The 19,561-nt window shown below is 36.4% G+C and overlaps 1 protein-coding gene across 3 annotated transcripts in view; it reads left to right on the forward strand.

Moving 5' to 3' along the window:
• Positions 1–19,213, forward strand: part of LOC136031794 (uncharacterized) — a 42,036-nt gene extending 22,823 nt beyond the window's left edge. For all 3 annotated transcript variants that reach the window (XM_065711582.1, XM_065711581.1, XM_065711583.1), the window contains exons 4-6: positions 8,619–8,806; positions 14,933–14,983; positions 16,421–19,213. In XM_065711582.1, coding sequence (XP_065567654.1) covers positions 8,619–8,806; positions 14,933–14,983; positions 16,421–16,504 — 323 coding nt within the window. In that variant the 3' untranslated portion in view covers positions 16,505–19,213. The remainder of the gene's footprint in view (positions 1–8,618; positions 8,807–14,932; positions 14,984–16,420) is intronic.
• Positions 19,214–19,561: the final 348 nt, after the last annotated feature.

Below are 19,561 nucleotides of genomic sequence, written 5' to 3' on the forward strand. Positions count from 1 at the left end.
GAAATAGAAATCTCGGAAAACTCTTAGAGTGGAGAGATCGGGATGAAATTTGATGGGAAGAAAAGTACGAGTTATAGATACGTGATTGATATAATTGGAACGGGTCCCTTCTCTTTGGGGGAGCGGGGGCTGTTAATTTGGAAAAATTAGAAAAATTGAGGTATTTTAAATTAAGAACGGGTGACCGGATCTTAACAAAATTTGATATTTAGAAGGAAATAATGCCTCAGAGCTCTTATTTCAAATCCCGACCAGATTTGTTGACATTGGGGGGGTGAAGGGGACCAAACTGGAAATCTTGGAAAACGCTTAGAGTGGAGAAATCGGGATGAAACTTGGTGGGTAGAATAAGCAAATGTCGCAGATACGTGATTGACGTAATCGTACTGGATCCGCTTTCTTTGGGGGAGTTAGGAGGTGGGGTTCAGCGCTTTGGCGAATTTGGTGCTTATGGACGTGCTAGGACGATGAAAATTGGTAGACGTGTCAGGGAGATGCACAAATTGACTTAATAAAGTCGTTTTCCCCGACTCGACCATCTGGGGGGCTGAAGGGAGAGGAAAAATTTGAAAAAATCAGGTATTTATAACTTCCGAGTGGGTGGTCGGATCTTAATGAATTTTAGTATTTAGAAGGACCTCGTGACTCAGAGCTCTTATTTTAAATCCCGACCGGCATTAAGCCACTGATTTTCCTTTTAAATCAATCTATTGATTCTTAAAATTTTGCTAGAGCTCATGCCATATGAGCTCTTGGCTCTTAGCTCTTCTTGCCTCGTCACAAGTGCCATATGAGCTCTTAGCTCTTGTTATGGCATTTGGTATTAACCAAGTGACATATAGCGAACGCAAATTCTGTCGCTGGTGGAAATATAATTCAAGGAGGAATAAAGTGTAAAGACACTCAAGAGACATTGGTCGTGCATATGGCGTCGACAGTAATTGAAGTTTCATTTTCCGGGTTCTTTTTTACAGTGACAAGTACCAAGTTTGTCGCCTGACCTTGTGACTTTTGGATAAAACACCGGGCCTCTTATTACCAAGCAGAGACCAAGCCGTTGCACTGCCACAGGGCAAATGAAAACAAACAAACGAACATTTTATTTTCAATAGGCTTTTTTCATTCCTTGTTTTTAGTGTTCAATTACTAAGGGAGTGTATGAAAAAGAGGGATTGCAACCTACCGAAAGCACTTTTGACCAAGCAGATTGCAATGGTTCCATTGTATTTTTTGTGGTTTTTATATTCCAGAAAAGGTACCAATGTGCCATTTGTGGTGCCACATGGCACTTCACGATGGAATTATTAAGTGTTATATATAAGAAGGACGTATATATAAGAATTAGGATCTAAATCAGCAGCTGAATTTATCTCTGCGACCTTGTGGATGCCTGTTGGCCATGGCAGAAAAATAGATAGATGGATAGATAAGTGTATTTCAAAAGCCTATGGACTATATACACAAAAAAGTATAAATAAATAACCAACAAGCAAGGAAATTAAACAACAGTACAAATCACAAACATGCACTTGTATATGAATGAATGAATGACTGTATTTAAAGCCATTTTCCAGGCCGTATACATACATATACAACAAACAAACTAAATCATGTAACACTCGACTTTCGATTAATAAGACCCTTCCGGACAAAATTTCCCACTTCTACCATATTTATTTTTGACGTCGGCTTCAAAGTTCCAAGAAGGGGCTCACGACCACCCAGCCAAAGAAAGCTCCCTCTTAGCTCTTTTAGCCCCTGACACCTGAAAAGAAAATGGTCCAGGCCATCAAAATCACCGCAAATCGGGCAAGTATACCGAATTTTCGGGTAACAACTTTTGCTTGCATCTGCATCCATGACCTCAGGGATTCTTTTGAAATCCCTAATTTAAAATAAAACTCTTCACCATAATTTTCTTTCACCTTATAGTAAGAAATTAAAGCTTTCCGACTGGCTAAGGTCGTTCCACCATTTCTGAATTTCTTGATCTTCCAGCCTTAATTGGATCTCTGACAGAAAAACTTTGCGATCTGAGATGAAAGACACACATCCTCTCTAACCATGCAGAAAAGTTATTTCCTTTATTTTTCAAAATGGGGGGGGGGTCAAAACCTCTAAGGACCTTATATATTGCGATATCCATTCAAATGAGCCCTTTTCCACTAATATATGACCGCTTGTTCGATGCAGTCACTCCTGGGGAAAAAAGAAGGCACAACACTGCTACTCATGCAGATAAGTAATTTTCCTTATTGCTCAATTTGAGGGACTATTATTGACCAGTATAGCATTTTTGACAATTTTAATTCCAATGGGGTACTTTTCATTTCGATCCACTATCATTTTTCAGGGGATTTCAAGCTATTTTTCAAAATGTCCTAAAATTTGTTTTCCAGTTGAATTTTACGATTAAGTTAAATCTATATAAAAGTTATTCCTGAATTATCATTAAATGTGAGAGTTCTCACTAGACAGTTTTTTAAAATGCGTTTGTAAACTGTCGGTTACTAGGGGTGTTGTTCACTCTCTACTGCTGCAGCTGTTCCTGTAACCGTGATTTTGCCTTAAAATGTAGATTATAGCTATGCGAAAAATTTTGCTCACTAAACTGAAATACTTGTGTCAGAAGCATAATTTTGGTTGTGTACATGAGCGTACGGAGTGTGGACAGAGGGGAGGGGCTTCTGCCCCCCTAAAACCTCAAATTTACACTGGATATGGCTGAACAAGCTGTTGAAAAAGGTAAATGGCTAAAAAAGTTGTTAATAAAAGGTATATGGTTAAAAAGCTGAAATTAAACATTAAGAATGACAGAATAAAAGTGAAACAAGAAATAATTATCCATAATGTTGGAAAGATTTAGCACTAATCCAAGAAGATTAATGCTGAAGCTTACTAGTGGTATGAGGTATGATAGAAATTGCTTGTAATGTAAGGTTTTGTGAACTGCCAATATAACTTCAGCCCCCCCCCCCCTAGACAAGAAGGTACGTACGCCCATGGTTGTGCATATTGATGCCAGAATTTGGTTAACTTCTGCAAAATCTACGGTAAAATTCTAGTTAATTGACTTCTTGCTATTTTGGAAAGGGTTTAGGTTAGGAAAATGGAGCTTTCAGGGATGAGTCTACAGGCTAAAGTAGGTCCCGGGAAGGTATTTTGAAGTACCTAACTCCACTCCTTCTCCCTCTAGAGGGCCCTGACCTTTGATGACCTTTAAAAATATGTGTGTTATAAAAGTGAAACCTTGCAAAATAGATCTTCTGCTTAATTGAAGTACAACAAAATTGTTTTCAGCTTCATAACTTTGCTCAATCCCATTTTATAAGGTTTTAAAGATATACAAATACATTTCCTAAATTTTGAACAAAAAAAACATTGATATGGTTCAAAATTCTACTCAAATAACAGGAATTGTATTTTCAGAACTAAAGGCTGAGAAAAAGCAACTAGTAACTGAAAATTAAGCTAAAATGTTGTTTTGTCAAAATGTCAATAGGACCTGTCATGTAGGCAAATTTCAAGGCCCTCTAGAGGGAGAAGGAGTGGAGGTGGGTACTTCAAAATACCTTCCCGGGACATACTTCAGCCTGTAGACCCATTCTTGAAAGTTTCATTTTCCTAACCTAAACCCTTTCCAAGATAGCAAGAAGTCAATTAATTAGAATTTTACCAAATCTACTTCTAAATTTAGGTTTGTTAAAATTTGTGTTAACTGGAAAAAAAATTCAAATATTATTTTTAGTTAAGAAAAATTATCATACCTTCATCTGTGTTACTAACTTAACTTAACCAAATTAGAAAGAAGAATTAATTCATTTGATAGTATGAAATGCTTTTTTTTTTTAGTTGTATAGTTCTGTGTCAAGCTTTTTTGCGTTTCAAGGTTTTAATTGGGTGGTAGGGAATCCTTCGACTGTGTTCTCGATATTATTCTGTGTATTTTGTTAGAATTACCTTGTTTTAGATGCAGTTTTCAATTTAGAGTTCAAGGTGAATGCATCTATCTCAAAATCGGATATTTATGAACGAAATCAAAGGAGTAAGCTTTCTCAGTGACCTTATGGATATTAAATTTTAATCCCAGTGAAGCTAGTAGAATTTGAAAAATTTGGCAAAAGATTGGTTTTAATTAAAACTTGTCTGACTGGTTTACTCCAATTCCATTGCTGGATAAAAAGATAAAAAAGGAATCAATTAGAACTTTGATTGATCGATATTTCTGATGGAAAAAGAGAGAAAAGAGTAAATAAAGAGAGAGAGTTGTTAACTTTGGGAACGGTAGAAGCGCCTTATTACGCGATAATAAGCGAGCAGAAGAGGGGAGTTCTCTTGTCGCTAGGGCCGTTGTACCTGCCGGGAGTGGATTCTCCCTTAAACTGCGGGGATCAGGTAGCAAGAAACTACGCTTCCCTCGCTTATTATTTAATTTCCATCGCTCATGATTTAATTTGCATTCAAGATTGTAATCACTGTGAGCCGCATTCAAGTTATTTCACTGTGCATTTCACGCATTTCACTGTGAGCGCGCTATAATTAGTTAACATGCACGGAGGTGATGAGGACAATTTGCATTATTCTCCGGTGTTAAATTTTGTTCAGCAAAATGTTGAAAAAGGAATTGATGATGAGATCATTAAGAAGTTTGTTACAGAATTTTTTGACGTCGATGATATTGTGAATGCGAAGAAGTGGCTTGGGTCCAAGCCGTATCCAGATTCTTTATTTCAGAAGCGAACTGGATTGAAAGCGCCACTAAGTCATTTAGGAGATATAGTGGATTTTATCAAGAAGGGCAATACAGAGGATTTCGATATCCCGGTATTTTGTATATTAAACCCTAGTGAAGTCCCATTGATACCAGCTACAGCTTATCTTGCTCTCTTTTCGGGAGTAAACGAGCTGCGTATCCAGCTAAAAACTATTTCTTATCATTTTGATGTGTTTTCCAATCATTTCCCGCCATTACCACAGCCTGGAGCCTCGAAACCTGCCGATAACCACTCTACTATTGTTGTCTCTAAATTCCCTCCATCTATTAGAGATCCGACAAGCCGTAAAGACTTTATCGATCAATTAAGTGGTCATGATTCGGTTGCTAGTACTCGGCCGGTGGGAGATAAACTGTTCGTAAACATTGAAAAATCGGTAGCTTCTGATTTCTGTGAGTCTGTGAAGTCTGTAGTCTCGGGTATTGGCACGAAGATTCTGCAGAAACGTTACCTTGGAATAATAAAAGGAATCCCGCTGTCATTTAATGCTTCCGAATTCAAAATGGACTCAGGATTCGTTGACGCAAACCGAATTGGTTTGTCCCAAACTATCAAGCTAGACTTTTCAGATTCGTTTGCAAAACGTGACGCTATGAAGAGTGGAGTAAAAATAGGTTACGAGATTTTCAGAATTTATGATTTCGTAAGTGTACCGCGATGTTGCTTTAAGTGCAGGTCTCCTGATCACTTTATCAACGATTGTACCAGTCAGGTGGAAAAATGTGCGCGCTGCGCCGAAAATCACATTTTTTCGAAAGATGTGCCCTGTACAAATAGACCTAAATGTGCAAACTGCGGCGATTCTCACACTTCATATAGTCTATTATGTCCAGTGCTCAAGTCTCGTATTGCGACCGCTATGAAAAAATGATGTCACAAAAATTCTCGGTTATTTCGTACAATATAAATGGAACACGTCAAAAAGAGCACATCATTGACGAACTTTCGAGCAACTATGACATCGTTTGTCTTCAAGAGCATCTTTTATCTTCAGATAATACCAACTTGTCGAAACGGAGTGCAAACCATATTACTTTTGTGAGTGCTGCAAGATCTATGTTTGGTAGACCTTCCCGAGGCCTCGCCTGTATACTGAGACGTAGCTCCTTTTCATCCACGACGCCTGTGCTGTTCCATAGTGACGAAAACCTCTTGGCCGTGCGAATTGCACATTTAATACTTATTAACGTGTACTTTCCGTGTGATCGTAGGTCGGTTCAATCACTGAATAAGTTTGCCAAGACCTGTAGTGTTTTGAAAAAAGTGACAGAATCCGCGTCATCTCTCGGTTATCAATTTGTTGTCGCCGGGGATTTTAATGCTGATTTACTGAATTCAAATATTCGGTCTGATATGGTTTTCGATTCTTTATCTGAGTTTAAGCTAGTGGATAAGAATCGTCTGTTTTCTTACATCCATCATTCTGGGAGCCTTACTAATATTGATCATGTTCTTTGCTCTCCCAATTTATCTGTTTCGACTGTTTCTGTACATGAAATAGAAAGCGATATAGACCACCTACCAATTTCCTTCATGCTTGGTATTTCTCTGTCGCAAGATAGTTCTAATAGACGTGGGAATCGTAGATGGTTTACCAGACGAAATTGGAATAAGGCTAATTGGGCTCTTTATATTTCTGCCCTTACAGCTTTTTTGTCTAGGATAAAAGTTCCTTTTCAGCTACTTCGGGTTGGATCTAAATTTGTAAATGATAAGAATTTTCTGAATAAATATTATTTTGATATTGTATCATGCATGAAGGAAGCTGAGAGGGTGGCTGTTCCCGAAGAACGTGTTAAATTTAATACGCGGAAGCCTGAATGGTCTTGGGATCCGGGTCTAAAATCAGTGAAAAATAAAGCCAAATTTTGGCTACGTATTTGGGTTTCTTGCGAACGACCACGTAGCGGTGTAGTATTTCAGCTTAAACAGAAAACTAAATTAGAGTATAAAAAGTATTTACGGTCTGCAAAATCTAAAATTTGCAAATTCCCGTCAAGTAATTTCGATTGGAAAAATGTGGTAAATTCAAATAAAATCGATGACTCTTCGTCAACAAGTAGCCCAATTAGTCCTGCTGCTTGGTGCAAATATTACGACCAGATTTTCAACACTATAAACCATTTTGTTCATGCTACTTTTATGAGGTTTCTTATTTCTGCGCTTCCCATATCACTCCGCCAGAACCAGATCCTCCCAGTTAATTTAGTTTCGGTGGCACAAGCTATAAAGAAGCTTAAGTCTAGCTCTGTTGATTGTGATGGTATAAGTGTCAAACACCTAAATGTTGATTGTCCAGCTCTAGTCCAACATTTACAACTTCTGTTTCAAATGTGCTTATGCACCTCGGTTGTGCCTGAAAGTTTTTTGTGTGGAACAGTTACTTCAATCCTGAAAAGAGGAAAGATTCCGACTGAGTGTGCATCTTACAGGCCTATAACGGTTTCCTGCAATGTAAGCAAAATGTTTGAGTATCTTCTCCTGCCATCAGTTAATTCTTCGGCATATTTTGGTGAAAATCAGATTAGGTTTTCAGCTGGGGTAGGTTGCCAGCAGGGTCATCAAGTTTTGGCTAATGTTCTTACTGAGGCTACTAAAAAGGGATTCGAGTTACATTTATGTGCTTTGGATCTCTCCGAAGCCTTTGACACTGTTACGCCTTCCCAAGCTATCTTTTCCCTTTTTAGTCACGGTATCAACATATCGGTAATTTTTCTTCTTAGATATTGGTATTCAAATTCCTTTTTGCGGATTAAAACGGATATGAGGGTTTCAGATAGTAAAATTCCAATACGACGTGGGGTCCGGCAAGGTGCTGTCCTCTCCCCCTCTATTTCCAAACTTTGTATATCATCTGTCCTTTCCTCTATCCCACCTACTTGCATCCTCAATTCTGTAAATATTTCTTATCTTGCCTATGCGGATGATATTCTTTTGATCAGTAGGACTAAAAAAGGGCTCTCTTTGTCTGTTTCAACAGTAGCATCTAAACTTCATGCGATTGGACTTTCTCTTAATCTTTCAAAGTGTGAATATCTTTCATTTAATAGCAATATCACTACTCCTCTAATCTGTGGATCTTTTTCTATCCCGTCGGTTTCTTCATTTCGGTGGCTGGGAATTAACGGTAGTAAAACTCTAAAATCCTTTCGGACTCTCACTGTTGCTGATTGCAAGAAGAAAATCCAATTAAGTTACTCTAAAATTGTTGCTAACCGAGGTAGATACAATAGAAAGTCTCTTGCTAAATTATACTCGGCTTTTACCCATTATTCGGTTTTGTTTCTTTCTGGTATTTACCCTATTTTTCATAAAAAAGATATCAGTTCAATCCGTTCTTATTATTTCCGTTTTTCCCGTTTTCTATTGTATCTGCCTCCATGGTATAGGAATAGGAGCCTCATATCTATTTATATTTTCTCGGATATTGGGTCGAAGCTCACAGAGCTTGTTGGCAAAATACCCCAGTCTACTTATAAGTATCTGCCCGCCCACAGAGGCCTTACTCGTTTGCTTTAGTTTCTTGTTTTTTCTGTTTTGTGTAGTGTTTGTTTTGTTTCTTTTATTGATACTCCGCTTTGATTTTTTGTAGCGGGTCAAAAATAAATTATTATTATTGTTTTTTATTTCATCATAATTGGGCAAAATATTGACACATTTTTTGTCAATCTATGAACATTCAAATAACACAATGACCAACCCCCTCCTCCATCCCTTTGACTCTCTGTTGTAACATTTTCAGCACATAAAGATTTTTTTTGTGTGTGTCTTTGCGTCGTTTTTTCCAATTCATTAGTCTTCTTTCTCATCTTGATTCAAGTTTATATTTTATTTTCTTTTTAGGCGCACAATATATTGGATCTTTGTTCATATTTTATTTCCTGAGCATGATAATCTCATCAATCTACTTGTGCGTTGGTGTGCACAAACAGCTTCGAGGATTTTTCTTCCCATGGATGATCTTGATGATAATCGCTATTCTTTTTCAAGTTGTTTTCGGTCTCTGGCTTATTTGTGGATATTATATTTATGTAAGTCACATTTTCAGGATGCGGTGGGCTCTGTATTTAGATGGATCCGTTTTTGTCCATTTTTGACGTTTCATAATGCACAGCTGATAAAATCAATATTTTTCACTTCGTTCATGAACTAAAATTAATTTTAATTTAGAAAGAGATTTTTTTAGCATACCAAATACTATACAACCAAATGACAGCACTAGTTTAATTGCCACTCCGGATAATACAAACTTGTACAAGGGGATGGCAAATATTTGCTTATCTCCCTTATTATATGAACAATAATTGTATATATGTCTATAGTTTTTTTCTCGAAGAACATACCATAGTTTTTTGTTTTTATGGCACTTTGTATTTACCAAGTGACATATAGCAATCGCGAATTCTGTCGGTCTGTCTGCCCCGGTTTTGCTAGTTTAGACATTTCCAGATAAGCTAGGACGATGAAATTTGGCAGGCGTATTAGGGACCAGACTAGATTGAATTAGAAATAGTCGTTTCCCCGAGTTAATTCGGAAAAATTTTAAAAAATGAGGTATTTTTAACTTACGAACTAGATACATGATTGACATAACCAGAACGGATCCGCTCTCTTTGGGGTAGTTGGGGAAGGGGTTAATTCTGAAAAATTAGAAAAAATGAGGTATTTTTAACTTACGAACGGGTGATCGGATCTTAATGAAATTTGATATTTTGAAGGATATCGTGTCTCAAAGCTCTTATTTTAAATCCCAACCGGATCCAATGATATTGGGGGGAGTTGGAGGGGGAAACCTAAAATCTCGGAAAACGCTTAGAGTTGCGGGATCGGGATGAAACTTGGTGAGAAAAATAAGCACAAGTCTTAGATGCGTGATTGACATAACCGGAACGGATCCACTCTCTTTGGGGGAGTTGAGGGAGGGTTGATTTTGAAAAATTAGAAAAAATGAGGATTTTAACTTACGAAGGAGTGATCGGATCTTAATGAAGTTTTATATTTAGAAGAACCTCATAACTCAGATCTCTTTTTTTTAATCCCGACCGGATCCAGTGTAATTGGAGGGAGTTGGGGGGACTGGAAATCTTGGAAAACGCTTAGAATGGAGAGATCAGGGTGAAATTTGGTGGGAAGAATAAGCACAAGTCCCAGATACGTGACTGACATAACTGGACCGGATCCGCTCTCTTTGGGGGAGTTGGGGGAGGGGGTTGGTAATTCGAAAAAATTAGAAAAAATGAGGTTTTTGTAACTTACGAATGGGTGATCAGACCTTAATGAAATTTGATATTTAGAAGGACCATGAGCTTCAGCGCTCTTATTATAAATCCTGACCGTATCCGGTGACATTGGGGGAGTTTGAGGTGGAAATAAGAAATTTTTGAAAACGTGAAAATTGAGGTATCTTTATCTTACGAAAGGGTGATCGAATCTTAATGAAACTTAATGTATAGAAAAATTATGTCTCAAAGGCCCCATTTTCAATTCGAGTCGAATCCTGGGATATAGGGGGTTGGAAAGGGGAAACAGAAATCTTGGAAAACGCTTAGAGTGGAGAGATCGGGATGAAACTTGATGGGAAGAATAAACACAAGTTCTAGATACGTGATCGGTATAATTGAAACGAATCTGCTCTATTTGGGGGGGGGGGGATTTTAGTGCTTTGACGAGTTCGGAGCTTTTGGACGTGTTAGGACGATGAAAATTGGTACGTGTGCTAGGGATCTAAACGAATTGACTTGATAATAGTCTTTTCTCTGATTCGACCATCTGGGGGGCTGGAGAGAGAGGAAAATGGAAAAAAAATGAGGTATTTGTAACTTATGAATGGGTGATCGAATCTTAATGAAATTTGATATTTAGAAGGATCTCGTGTCTCAGAGCTCTTATTTTAAATCCCGACCGTATCCGGTGATATTTGGGGAATTGGAGGGGAAAACGGGAAATCCTGGAAAACGCTTCGAGTGGAGAGATCGGGATGAAACTTGGTGGGAGGAATAAGCACAAGTCCTGGATACGTGATTGACATAACCGGACTGAATCCGCTCTCTTTGGGGGAGTTGGGGACGGGGGTGTTAATTTGTAAAAATTAGAAAAAGTGGGATATTTTTAACTTCAGAAATTAATTTTGAAAAAAATTCTATGAATGGCATCGCAAATACCCAACGTCCAAGACCCTAATGGTTTTGTTTTCTACAGCAAATAAAGCGAAAATCAAATTAAAGTTGTTTATCGAAGGAGCTTAAAAAGGCTGTCTTTTTTCGCCGAGCGAAGTACGTTCCCCTCTCCCTGGTACTATAGCATAAAGAAGATACTTGATAAATGTAAACCCCTTAACAACCCTCTATAATATAATATCATAATCATGTAATATTAATAGGCTCATATAATGTATTTATCCCTTCTTACAAACACCTAGAAAAGAAGAAAATAAATGTTATGTTAACTGAAAGGTGTTTATTAGTAAGACTTTTAAGCTGAGAAATATTATATTTTCTTTTTTTTTCAATCAAGATGCGGTCAGATGATCTTAACTTAAGCTAAAAATTAACTTAAAAAACTTAACTTAAAAATATTATTAGCAGTGATGTCTCCATGGATTTGAGCGGGGCCCTATCCCTTCGAATCCCAATCCCAACACTTTTTTTAAACTTCTTCAAGACACAGTTGTTTGTTAAGCCATAGAGAATTTTATGCCATATGAAGGAGAGAAGGCATCGTTCGAGCTGAAATAACCAGTGGGGTGCTATTCTCTACAGAAGGCTAAGAATGATAATCACGGGCTTAAACCCAGGCTTGCTAAATTATCAAAGCATGGGAGATGTACACCAGGCAATAGTCTATAACAAAGTTTATAAACCCGCCGAAGTCCAGAAGCTGGTATTGCATACTGTCAAATGCATTCCGTATCGAATCTTGGGAATGAGGCTCAACTAGTGACCAAACAGCGTTAGTGTGGAGACCGCGTACAGGTTGATAAGTAAAAGAAAATTCGCGAAATAAAACACTTCTACAGTTTGATATATAGTGTTTAAATGGATGAGGAAAAGTATGGAAGGCGTAGGTCTGAATTAGGAAAAAATTCCGAAGTTTTGTCATTATACCAAGGTTACGAGACGCAGTTTTATAAACAGTCTGCATTGACGCTTGAAACGTTGGATCTTATCAAAGGAAGGGGCCTCCTTTAAAGCTCCATATCGTGCCATTGCCTGAATCCTAGGATCAAATCTGGAGATCGGGAGAAATGACACAATTTGAATTACTCAGATTATTCTTAAACCTAATTGCCATCAACTAAGAATGCAACATATCAAGAACGTGTTTCATCTATATCTGGAGCTATTTTTCTGTCTCTGCAATGCTTATAGCTACTTTTTCTTCAGCAAATAGATTTTTAGTCATATCACATACATTAAAACAGCAATTGTCTACATAATCGGCATATCATTTATAAACAACAGAAACAGAATTTGACCTAGGACAGATCCATTTGGGATGCCTCAAACAATGGGGCCAATTCCCAACTGTATGCGATTCATCTCTACAAATTGCTGCTTGTTACTAAGACAGCTTCCTGTAAGATCGGGATGTCGTCCTCGCATCCTTTAAGCACCACATTTTTTCGGGGATAGGCCATGGTCAACTGTGTCAGAAGCCTTCATTAGGTCTAGCAACATGGCACTAGCCTTAAATCTTGTCTCATGCTATGTTGACTTCGCTATTCAAAAATGTCAGTTAATATTTTTTTATTTTGTATCACTTTCTAGATCAAAAATAGCTGAAACTTCTAGGAATGAATATCAGCATATATAAAACTGGCAGTCAATAATGTTTGTTTTATGCGGTAATTTTCTTTCTTCGTTTTGATGTTACGGCAAATAAAAATGCACAGCTTAAAATAACAATTGTTTTCAGTAAAGCCCGTATGATATTTTGGTCTTCAGAAGATTGAGTGAGTGTTAGGCCTGCTCCTCTTTGTGGGTAGTGTCTGTTCGTTTTAAATTTGCCTTGGTTATTTATTGCACTTTGTGTTTTCTGTGATTTCATGTACTTGTTGATAGTGGCTTACGCTCCTTAAAGCTTGAATAATTGTTTGATTTTATTTCTGTTCCTCTTTTGTTTAATATAGCTCTTTACTTTTACTTAAACAATTTTTTTTTGCGGGAAAAAGTATTTTAATTAATCTAAACAATAGACTTTTTTTAGATAATACTATCACAAGTTTTAACAAAAATCTAGAATTTGACGCCCTTTCTTTCACTAGTGGCTCTTTACTGCTTAAGGTTCTCGATTAAATCAACACCAACAACCATTTTTGAATTTAATTATATATTTATTTCTTACTTGGTGTCTTTGTGGTAGAATAGAAATTGCAAATCTCACAAAAGAAATAAAGAACAAATGTTACCTGCCATCTAACAGATAGCAAATTCTCAGCATTGTAACTATGAATATCACTTGTGACTGAGACAGTGACTCCCAAATACCTCAGAGCATTTAGACTGATGAAAAGCCGCATGTAATCCTGAAACAGAATTGTATTCCCTTCTTATATTTTGTGATATGATATCCATGGTGTGTTATTCCACCCTTAATGTGATGCAGGGATGTAAAGCGTATCAGCTTGTAGGGGGGAAGGGGGTGGGAGTGTATATGAGTCTGACAACTCGTTCATTTGGCTTAACATCTTCCTGAAATAGTCTTTCTATTTTCTCTAAAAGGTTGGCTGTTTCTAGCTATGAATTCAATTATTCTCCCTTCTGTGAATATTGATTATATTTATTGTATGATACCCCACCCTTACTCTGTTGCGGGAATGCAAATTTTCTATATATTTGTATATAGGAGGATGGGGGAGGTCGATAAATTTCAGCCGTGCTGAAATTTATTAGGTGTCAGATCCTCGTTAAAGAATCACCCAACCAAACAGATCGTGGTAATGACTGTAGGTAAGGAGCTACATCGGCTAATAGTAACCGAAACTCCAAAAACCAAAATTTTGGCAACAATATTTTTATCAAAAGAATTGGCTACAAGCCTTTAAAATATGCTCTATTTTCAAAAAAAAGGGCAAAATAGCCCCTAAAGAGCAAGTATCTTAATCTGGAAATTACACCATCAAATTTAGCTAAGAATGGATGAACTAGACGACAGTTGCGACGAAGCACTTTTTTTCAACCCTACTGAAACAAATTAATCGTATAATAAATAAAATAGTGAGAAACTTGGGTAAAGGTCCAGAATATCGGCTCTCCATAAAAAGACATGATAGAACAAAAATGGAAACATTTTTATATCGCTAATTTTTAAAGTTTTTTGCATATTTTTGACAATTCATTTTTAGTTTTTGCACTTCCCTGAATATTTTGTATGTAACATTTAAGGCCGTATCCAGGGAGAGTAGAGGATTTGAGCATCCCCCCTTCTTCGAAATGTTTTTTGAGTCGTAAAAGCGTAACAAAAATACATATAAGCAAATTTTTGATGTGTTTTAAAAAGTTTTTGTGTGTAACCCCTCCCCCGAACAAAAAATCCTGGATTCGGCCCTGGTAACGTATCCTCTTGTGAATTACTGTGAGCTATTACCGGGATATATTAAAAAAAAAATCTGGTATAGTCCCAAGATATTTTTTTTAATATTGAAGGGAAGGAAGACCTCAGACATCTATTTCTTTGCAAAAAATAGCACTGTATTTATCTGAAGTCTTTATGTATGTGGGAGAAAATCAAAGAGAGGGATGGGGAATCTTTTGGAAGGAGAGGGAAATGAGTATTCTTGAAGTTGAATCATTTTGTTCTTCTATGGGCCAAAATTGTTGTTCTGCCCTTCAAAATGGCAGAAAACTCCACCTTGCTATTTTAGCCATGTTTATTAGCCATAACGTGGGGTAAGAACAACTTCAAAATAGAAAGCAAAAAAAAATTATGAAAAATATAATAAATTTTGAAAAACATCGAGGAAGACATTTCAAAGAGGAAGGGGTGGTAAGACTAGATAGACTTGTCCCTTTTGTTTCTGGTTTTGCCAGGAGTAGTTTTGTACCTTAGATAAATTTTACAGAAAATTCAAATATTTCGGTTTTATCTAATCAAGACATTTTCTCATTCTAATCAATGAGAGCTATCCTACATTATTCATAATTTACTTTTTCTTTTAGTTAAGAGGCGTCCTCGTTGCTTTCTATTGCTGGATCTGGGGTGGATTGAATGTAAGCACATCTTTCTATCATCTTTTCTTATGCTGTTAAATTCGTTAGGTTAAATTTAGGTTAAATTCGTTAGGTTAAATTTAGGTTAAATTCGTTAGCTGTTAAATTTCTTATACTGTTAAATTCTTTCTATCTTCTTTTCTTATGTTCTTATATTCTTTCTTGTATTCTTATGTTCTTTTTTCTTTTTCTTATATTCTTTCTTCTTATATTCTTTATTCTTATGTATTGTCCAAAAGTAAGAAGAAATAGAAATCTAGGGTCGTGTTTCAGAATCCAATGCCTTATTCAACTATTACATATTTTGCTGGGTATTTTAAGGGAAGATGGTATTAATGTTAGGCCACAGAGACAAGTGAAAGTTACCAGGGACTGTGTTAATTTTATCTTTTCATGAAATTACTCTTTGAAGAACTTTTTTAATATAAGCTTTTTCTTTGGTTAAATTATCCATCTTTTTATTTTATTTAAATTATCGATCTTATTTTGAAAGAAATAGAGACTTCACATATTCTAAGGTGTATTTTCAAAACAGTTATCTTTTTGAATTAACATTTTTTAGTAACCAAAAAAAGTTATAATATATTATCTTTCTAATGGTCTCTGAAAACTAAACAAACTGTCAGGGTTTTGAGGTTAATAATGTCTTCTTGGCGAATAAAATTATATAAAAACTAAATCACTTAATTGAGACAAGTAATATTAATGTAAAAATGTATCTTTTGCTCTAAAAATGTGAAGAATGGTATGGAAGTTTTAGTGAGGACAAATTCTGACGGGAGGTTACCCTTATCCCCCCCTCATTGAATCCTCGTATTATTTCGGGAGTCTTGTGTTAGAATCACCTTAACATCAGCATAAATGACCGTGTGAATGTTTGTTTGTTTTGTCTTTTTTAATAAAAAAAAAACAATGAATTAAAGTATAGGTTTCGGTGGTTTAAAGTGTAGTACATGGTACGTGCTATTGCTCCTGGCGTAAGTCTGAGATGTATTCAGTAGGCAATGGGTATTCTAAATAAGTTACGTTTCTTTTTTCATTGCAAGTTTGATTTTTTAAGTGACTGCAGGTAAATTTCGTCTAAGCCAGATGCGGAGGTGGGAAAAAATGTTGGGGGACCTATAGCCAAGGAGCGAACTTTTTGTATTTCTTATTCTTTTTTTAATTAAACCTTTAATTATATCTTTCTTTAAAAGCACTTCTACTCTTAATAACCTGTTGTAGCACAGTGGATTGATGTTCTTCCTTTGGGAATATGGGGACCAGGGTTCGACCCCGCCGCAGCAAGGTTGGGCGACAAGCTTGCTACTTGTCCCTCTAAAAAACACCCAGCAACTGAAACGTCGATTCGGCTCCCTATGCGCCAGCAATGGCTCTGGAGGATCTTTATCCTTTTTATCCTACTCTTAATAACCTTTCGTTTCATTTCTCTTTCAGGCCTACTGTTTTCTCTGTGTTTATTCCATGTACCAACTTATTACCGAGTACCAATCGAGGAATTTAGAAATTTGGTATTTCTAAACAATCAGAAGTTATAAATGTGCCTTTGTGTATATCTACTTGTATAATTGTGCTATTGGTGTTTATCCAAGACTTTACATTACTATTTAAGACAAACTTCACGGAGCTTACGTTACTGATTCAATATGCACGGCTGTTTAACATTATTGCTATAATTATCATAACCATAATTGAACTTTTCTATGAAAAATTTATCATCATTAGGAGTCGAGCATAGACTTTGTCAAAATATATAGAGGACCAATCAAAGAGAAGCTGTATGTAAATATTCAGTATATATAGAGAACTAAAGCCTCATCTTGATTGACATCATCCACCATGTCAGTAGCAGGGCCGACATTGACTTGGCAGCCAATCATAGCCGTCGGAATACTCCAAGGCTGTTCAGTTATGTTGAGTGTCCAATAATAGCTGCCTGTTCAAAGATGATCCGCCTATAAAGACTACTGCTGGCAGGACAAATAATGTCAAATAATACGAGGTTTTAAAAGGATGGGGATTCACAGTCCTGGATTTCGTCTTTTCTGTTACCGAAGGATTTTGGGGATCGATGCTAATTGAATTTTATAAACACTAGCTTTGTCTTTAATGAAAATCTTTGGAACGGCCTAGATGATATCAAGTGTTGCTATCGATATCAAGCGTTAGCTTTGCCAATGCTTTCAGATAAACTATAGCACTTTTTTGACCAAGGTGTACCACAAAAGATTTTTGTGGCACAATTATAGCATTCGACGTCAGTTTCCATTTAACCAACAAAAATCCTAGAGTAAACTGAAAATCAAGCAGCCTTATTTCAACTCAAACCTTCACTCTCTCTTAGAAACCGATTTCAAGTGCTCTTTCCTCTTGTAATAATTACCTTTTGATTCATGAAGATTTTTTTCTGTTGAGTTACTCAACCTGGCGAATGCAATCAAAATGTACTAGATATTTTGGATTCTGTTTGAATGTACCTTATTCTACCACTATCTCTAAATTCTACCGAAAACGGTTCAATTATACCGCATTGGCAACGCTGAATCAAGTCTCAAGCCCGAGTAATGAGAAAAGGCGAGCATTGACTCATTATATCTTTGATTTTCCTGTTGCCACGCTTTACTGCTTTCTCGGCTGCGGTCCAAATCGCTGAGCGGTGACGACACGTTTTAGAAAGCAAGTCATCCTGACTTATTCGCCAAACTAAAATTTATCGAATGAAAGCTTTTTGGATTGTATTTAAATATGATTCCTTCTGCTCAAATTGGTTTTCAACACGTTTTTAAGTTTTATTGTTTACAAAATGTGTTGTATACCTACTTCTTGTTTTTATTTGTATAAATAAATAAAAATAAGAGCTTTCGATTCAAAAAGTCATTTTTGACCTACTTTGAAGACCTGTTTAAGAAAAAAATTTTGTATAGTCGTGATAAGGAGTTAAAAAAAAAACGGAAGACATCCTTTTGATAATTGCTCTCCTGTTGACTTTATGTTTTTTAATTCGACATCTTTTGAATCTCCGTGGTAGAATTGTTTAGCAAAAATATTTTGACAAAGCCGAATTGCTTGGCAAATATTTGCCAGTCGTGAATCTTCGAGCAAAGCCGAATTGTTTAGCCAAAATAATTTGCCAATCGTCAATCTTCAAGCAAAGCCGAATTTTGTTGACAAAAAACGTCTACCTATCGTGAATCTGTGAACATAGCCGAATTGTTTAGTAAAAAATACTTGTCAATCGTGAATCTTTGAACAATAATTTGTAATGTAGTTCCTTGTTAGGGTAATGTTAAGTTGCCAAAATCTTACCTCTTTAAACGAAAAAAGTTAAAAATGAAAGTTAAATATTTTAAATGGTGTTTTGTGTTTTATTTTGTCTTCTTTTAATGTCTGTAGTATTTAGTTAATTAATATTGCTACGTGTTTTGGAAGTGTCCAGTGGTACCAATTAGGGTTAAGGTTACTTGTTAAATAAAAATGAAAAAGAAATACAGTTTGGTTCTCCATTCAATGCTCTTTGCAGACTTAATAATCAGTTGTTTTTTTATGAACCAACTATTTACGAGAATTTAGTACAAAGTAATTGCAAACCCATAAAATTAGAAAACGTTTGCATATGGCGTAGGGATATGTCTGATCCCGTCAAGGGGAGAGGGAATGGCTGGAACGCAACTATGACTGCAATGGTTGCCATGTTTGGAAAGAGCATGGAAGGGGGAATGTTAATGGTTTATTTCTTTTTGTCTCTCTGGTTTTTGTCTTATAATTAAACTTAACCCCTGTTTGGGAGGAAAGAGGGGATGATGGAATTTCCTTTTGTGAGAAAACAGATGCACAAAATATACATACTGTCTTTTTTAGGGGGGGGGGGGCTGTAGAAAAGTGTTTTCGTCAGGATCTAAATTGGCTGAAAAATTATGTGTCCCGCAATTTTACCGACCGTTCCTTTCTTTTGAAAGTTCTGCCCTGGAGAACTGGCCCTCCCCAATATCCTCCCTATTTGAAGTAAATCAGTTTGTATCTTTCGAAAAATGTTAGTGTAAGTTGTATACAATTGTATAGCTAATATACCATGTGCCTATGAATTTGTACCTCCTTTTGGGGATTTATTTAATTTGGCCTACTGACAATGTTCGTTAGTTTTTTCCGTCCAAATGCAAGTAATTCCGTCCTTTATTATGTATTTCAAAATGAGTTTTAATGTGAAAATAAATGTTTTTTCTTTGTCTGGAATACTGATCAGCGATTGTAGAAATTTTAAAGTGTAACCTGTTTTTTCTTCATTTTTAAGCCAAAGATTTCGGTTTTTGTTAGAAAATGCCTGTTGTGCAGCAATGTGATTCCCAACGTGGGGCACAGACCCCATAGGTGGAGCAAGACATTATTTTGGTGGGTTATGAGCCGGACGTGCATCCTTCAGTTGACTATACTTTAGAGCCTTAATTTTGAAATTAAATTTGTTCTGTGAATGACGTCGCATTCACATGCATTTCAAGAGCAAAAAAGATGCATGATCGTATTGGAATGACATTATAAATTGTGTAAAAGGTGTCGTATTCAGACAAGACTTTTCGTAAGCAT

Source organism: Artemia franciscana, chromosome 10 (assembly GCF_032884065.1).
Source record: "Artemia franciscana chromosome 10, ASM3288406v1, whole genome shotgun sequence".
Lineage (NCBI taxonomy): Eukaryota > Metazoa > Arthropoda > Branchiopoda > Anostraca > Artemiidae > Artemia > Artemia franciscana.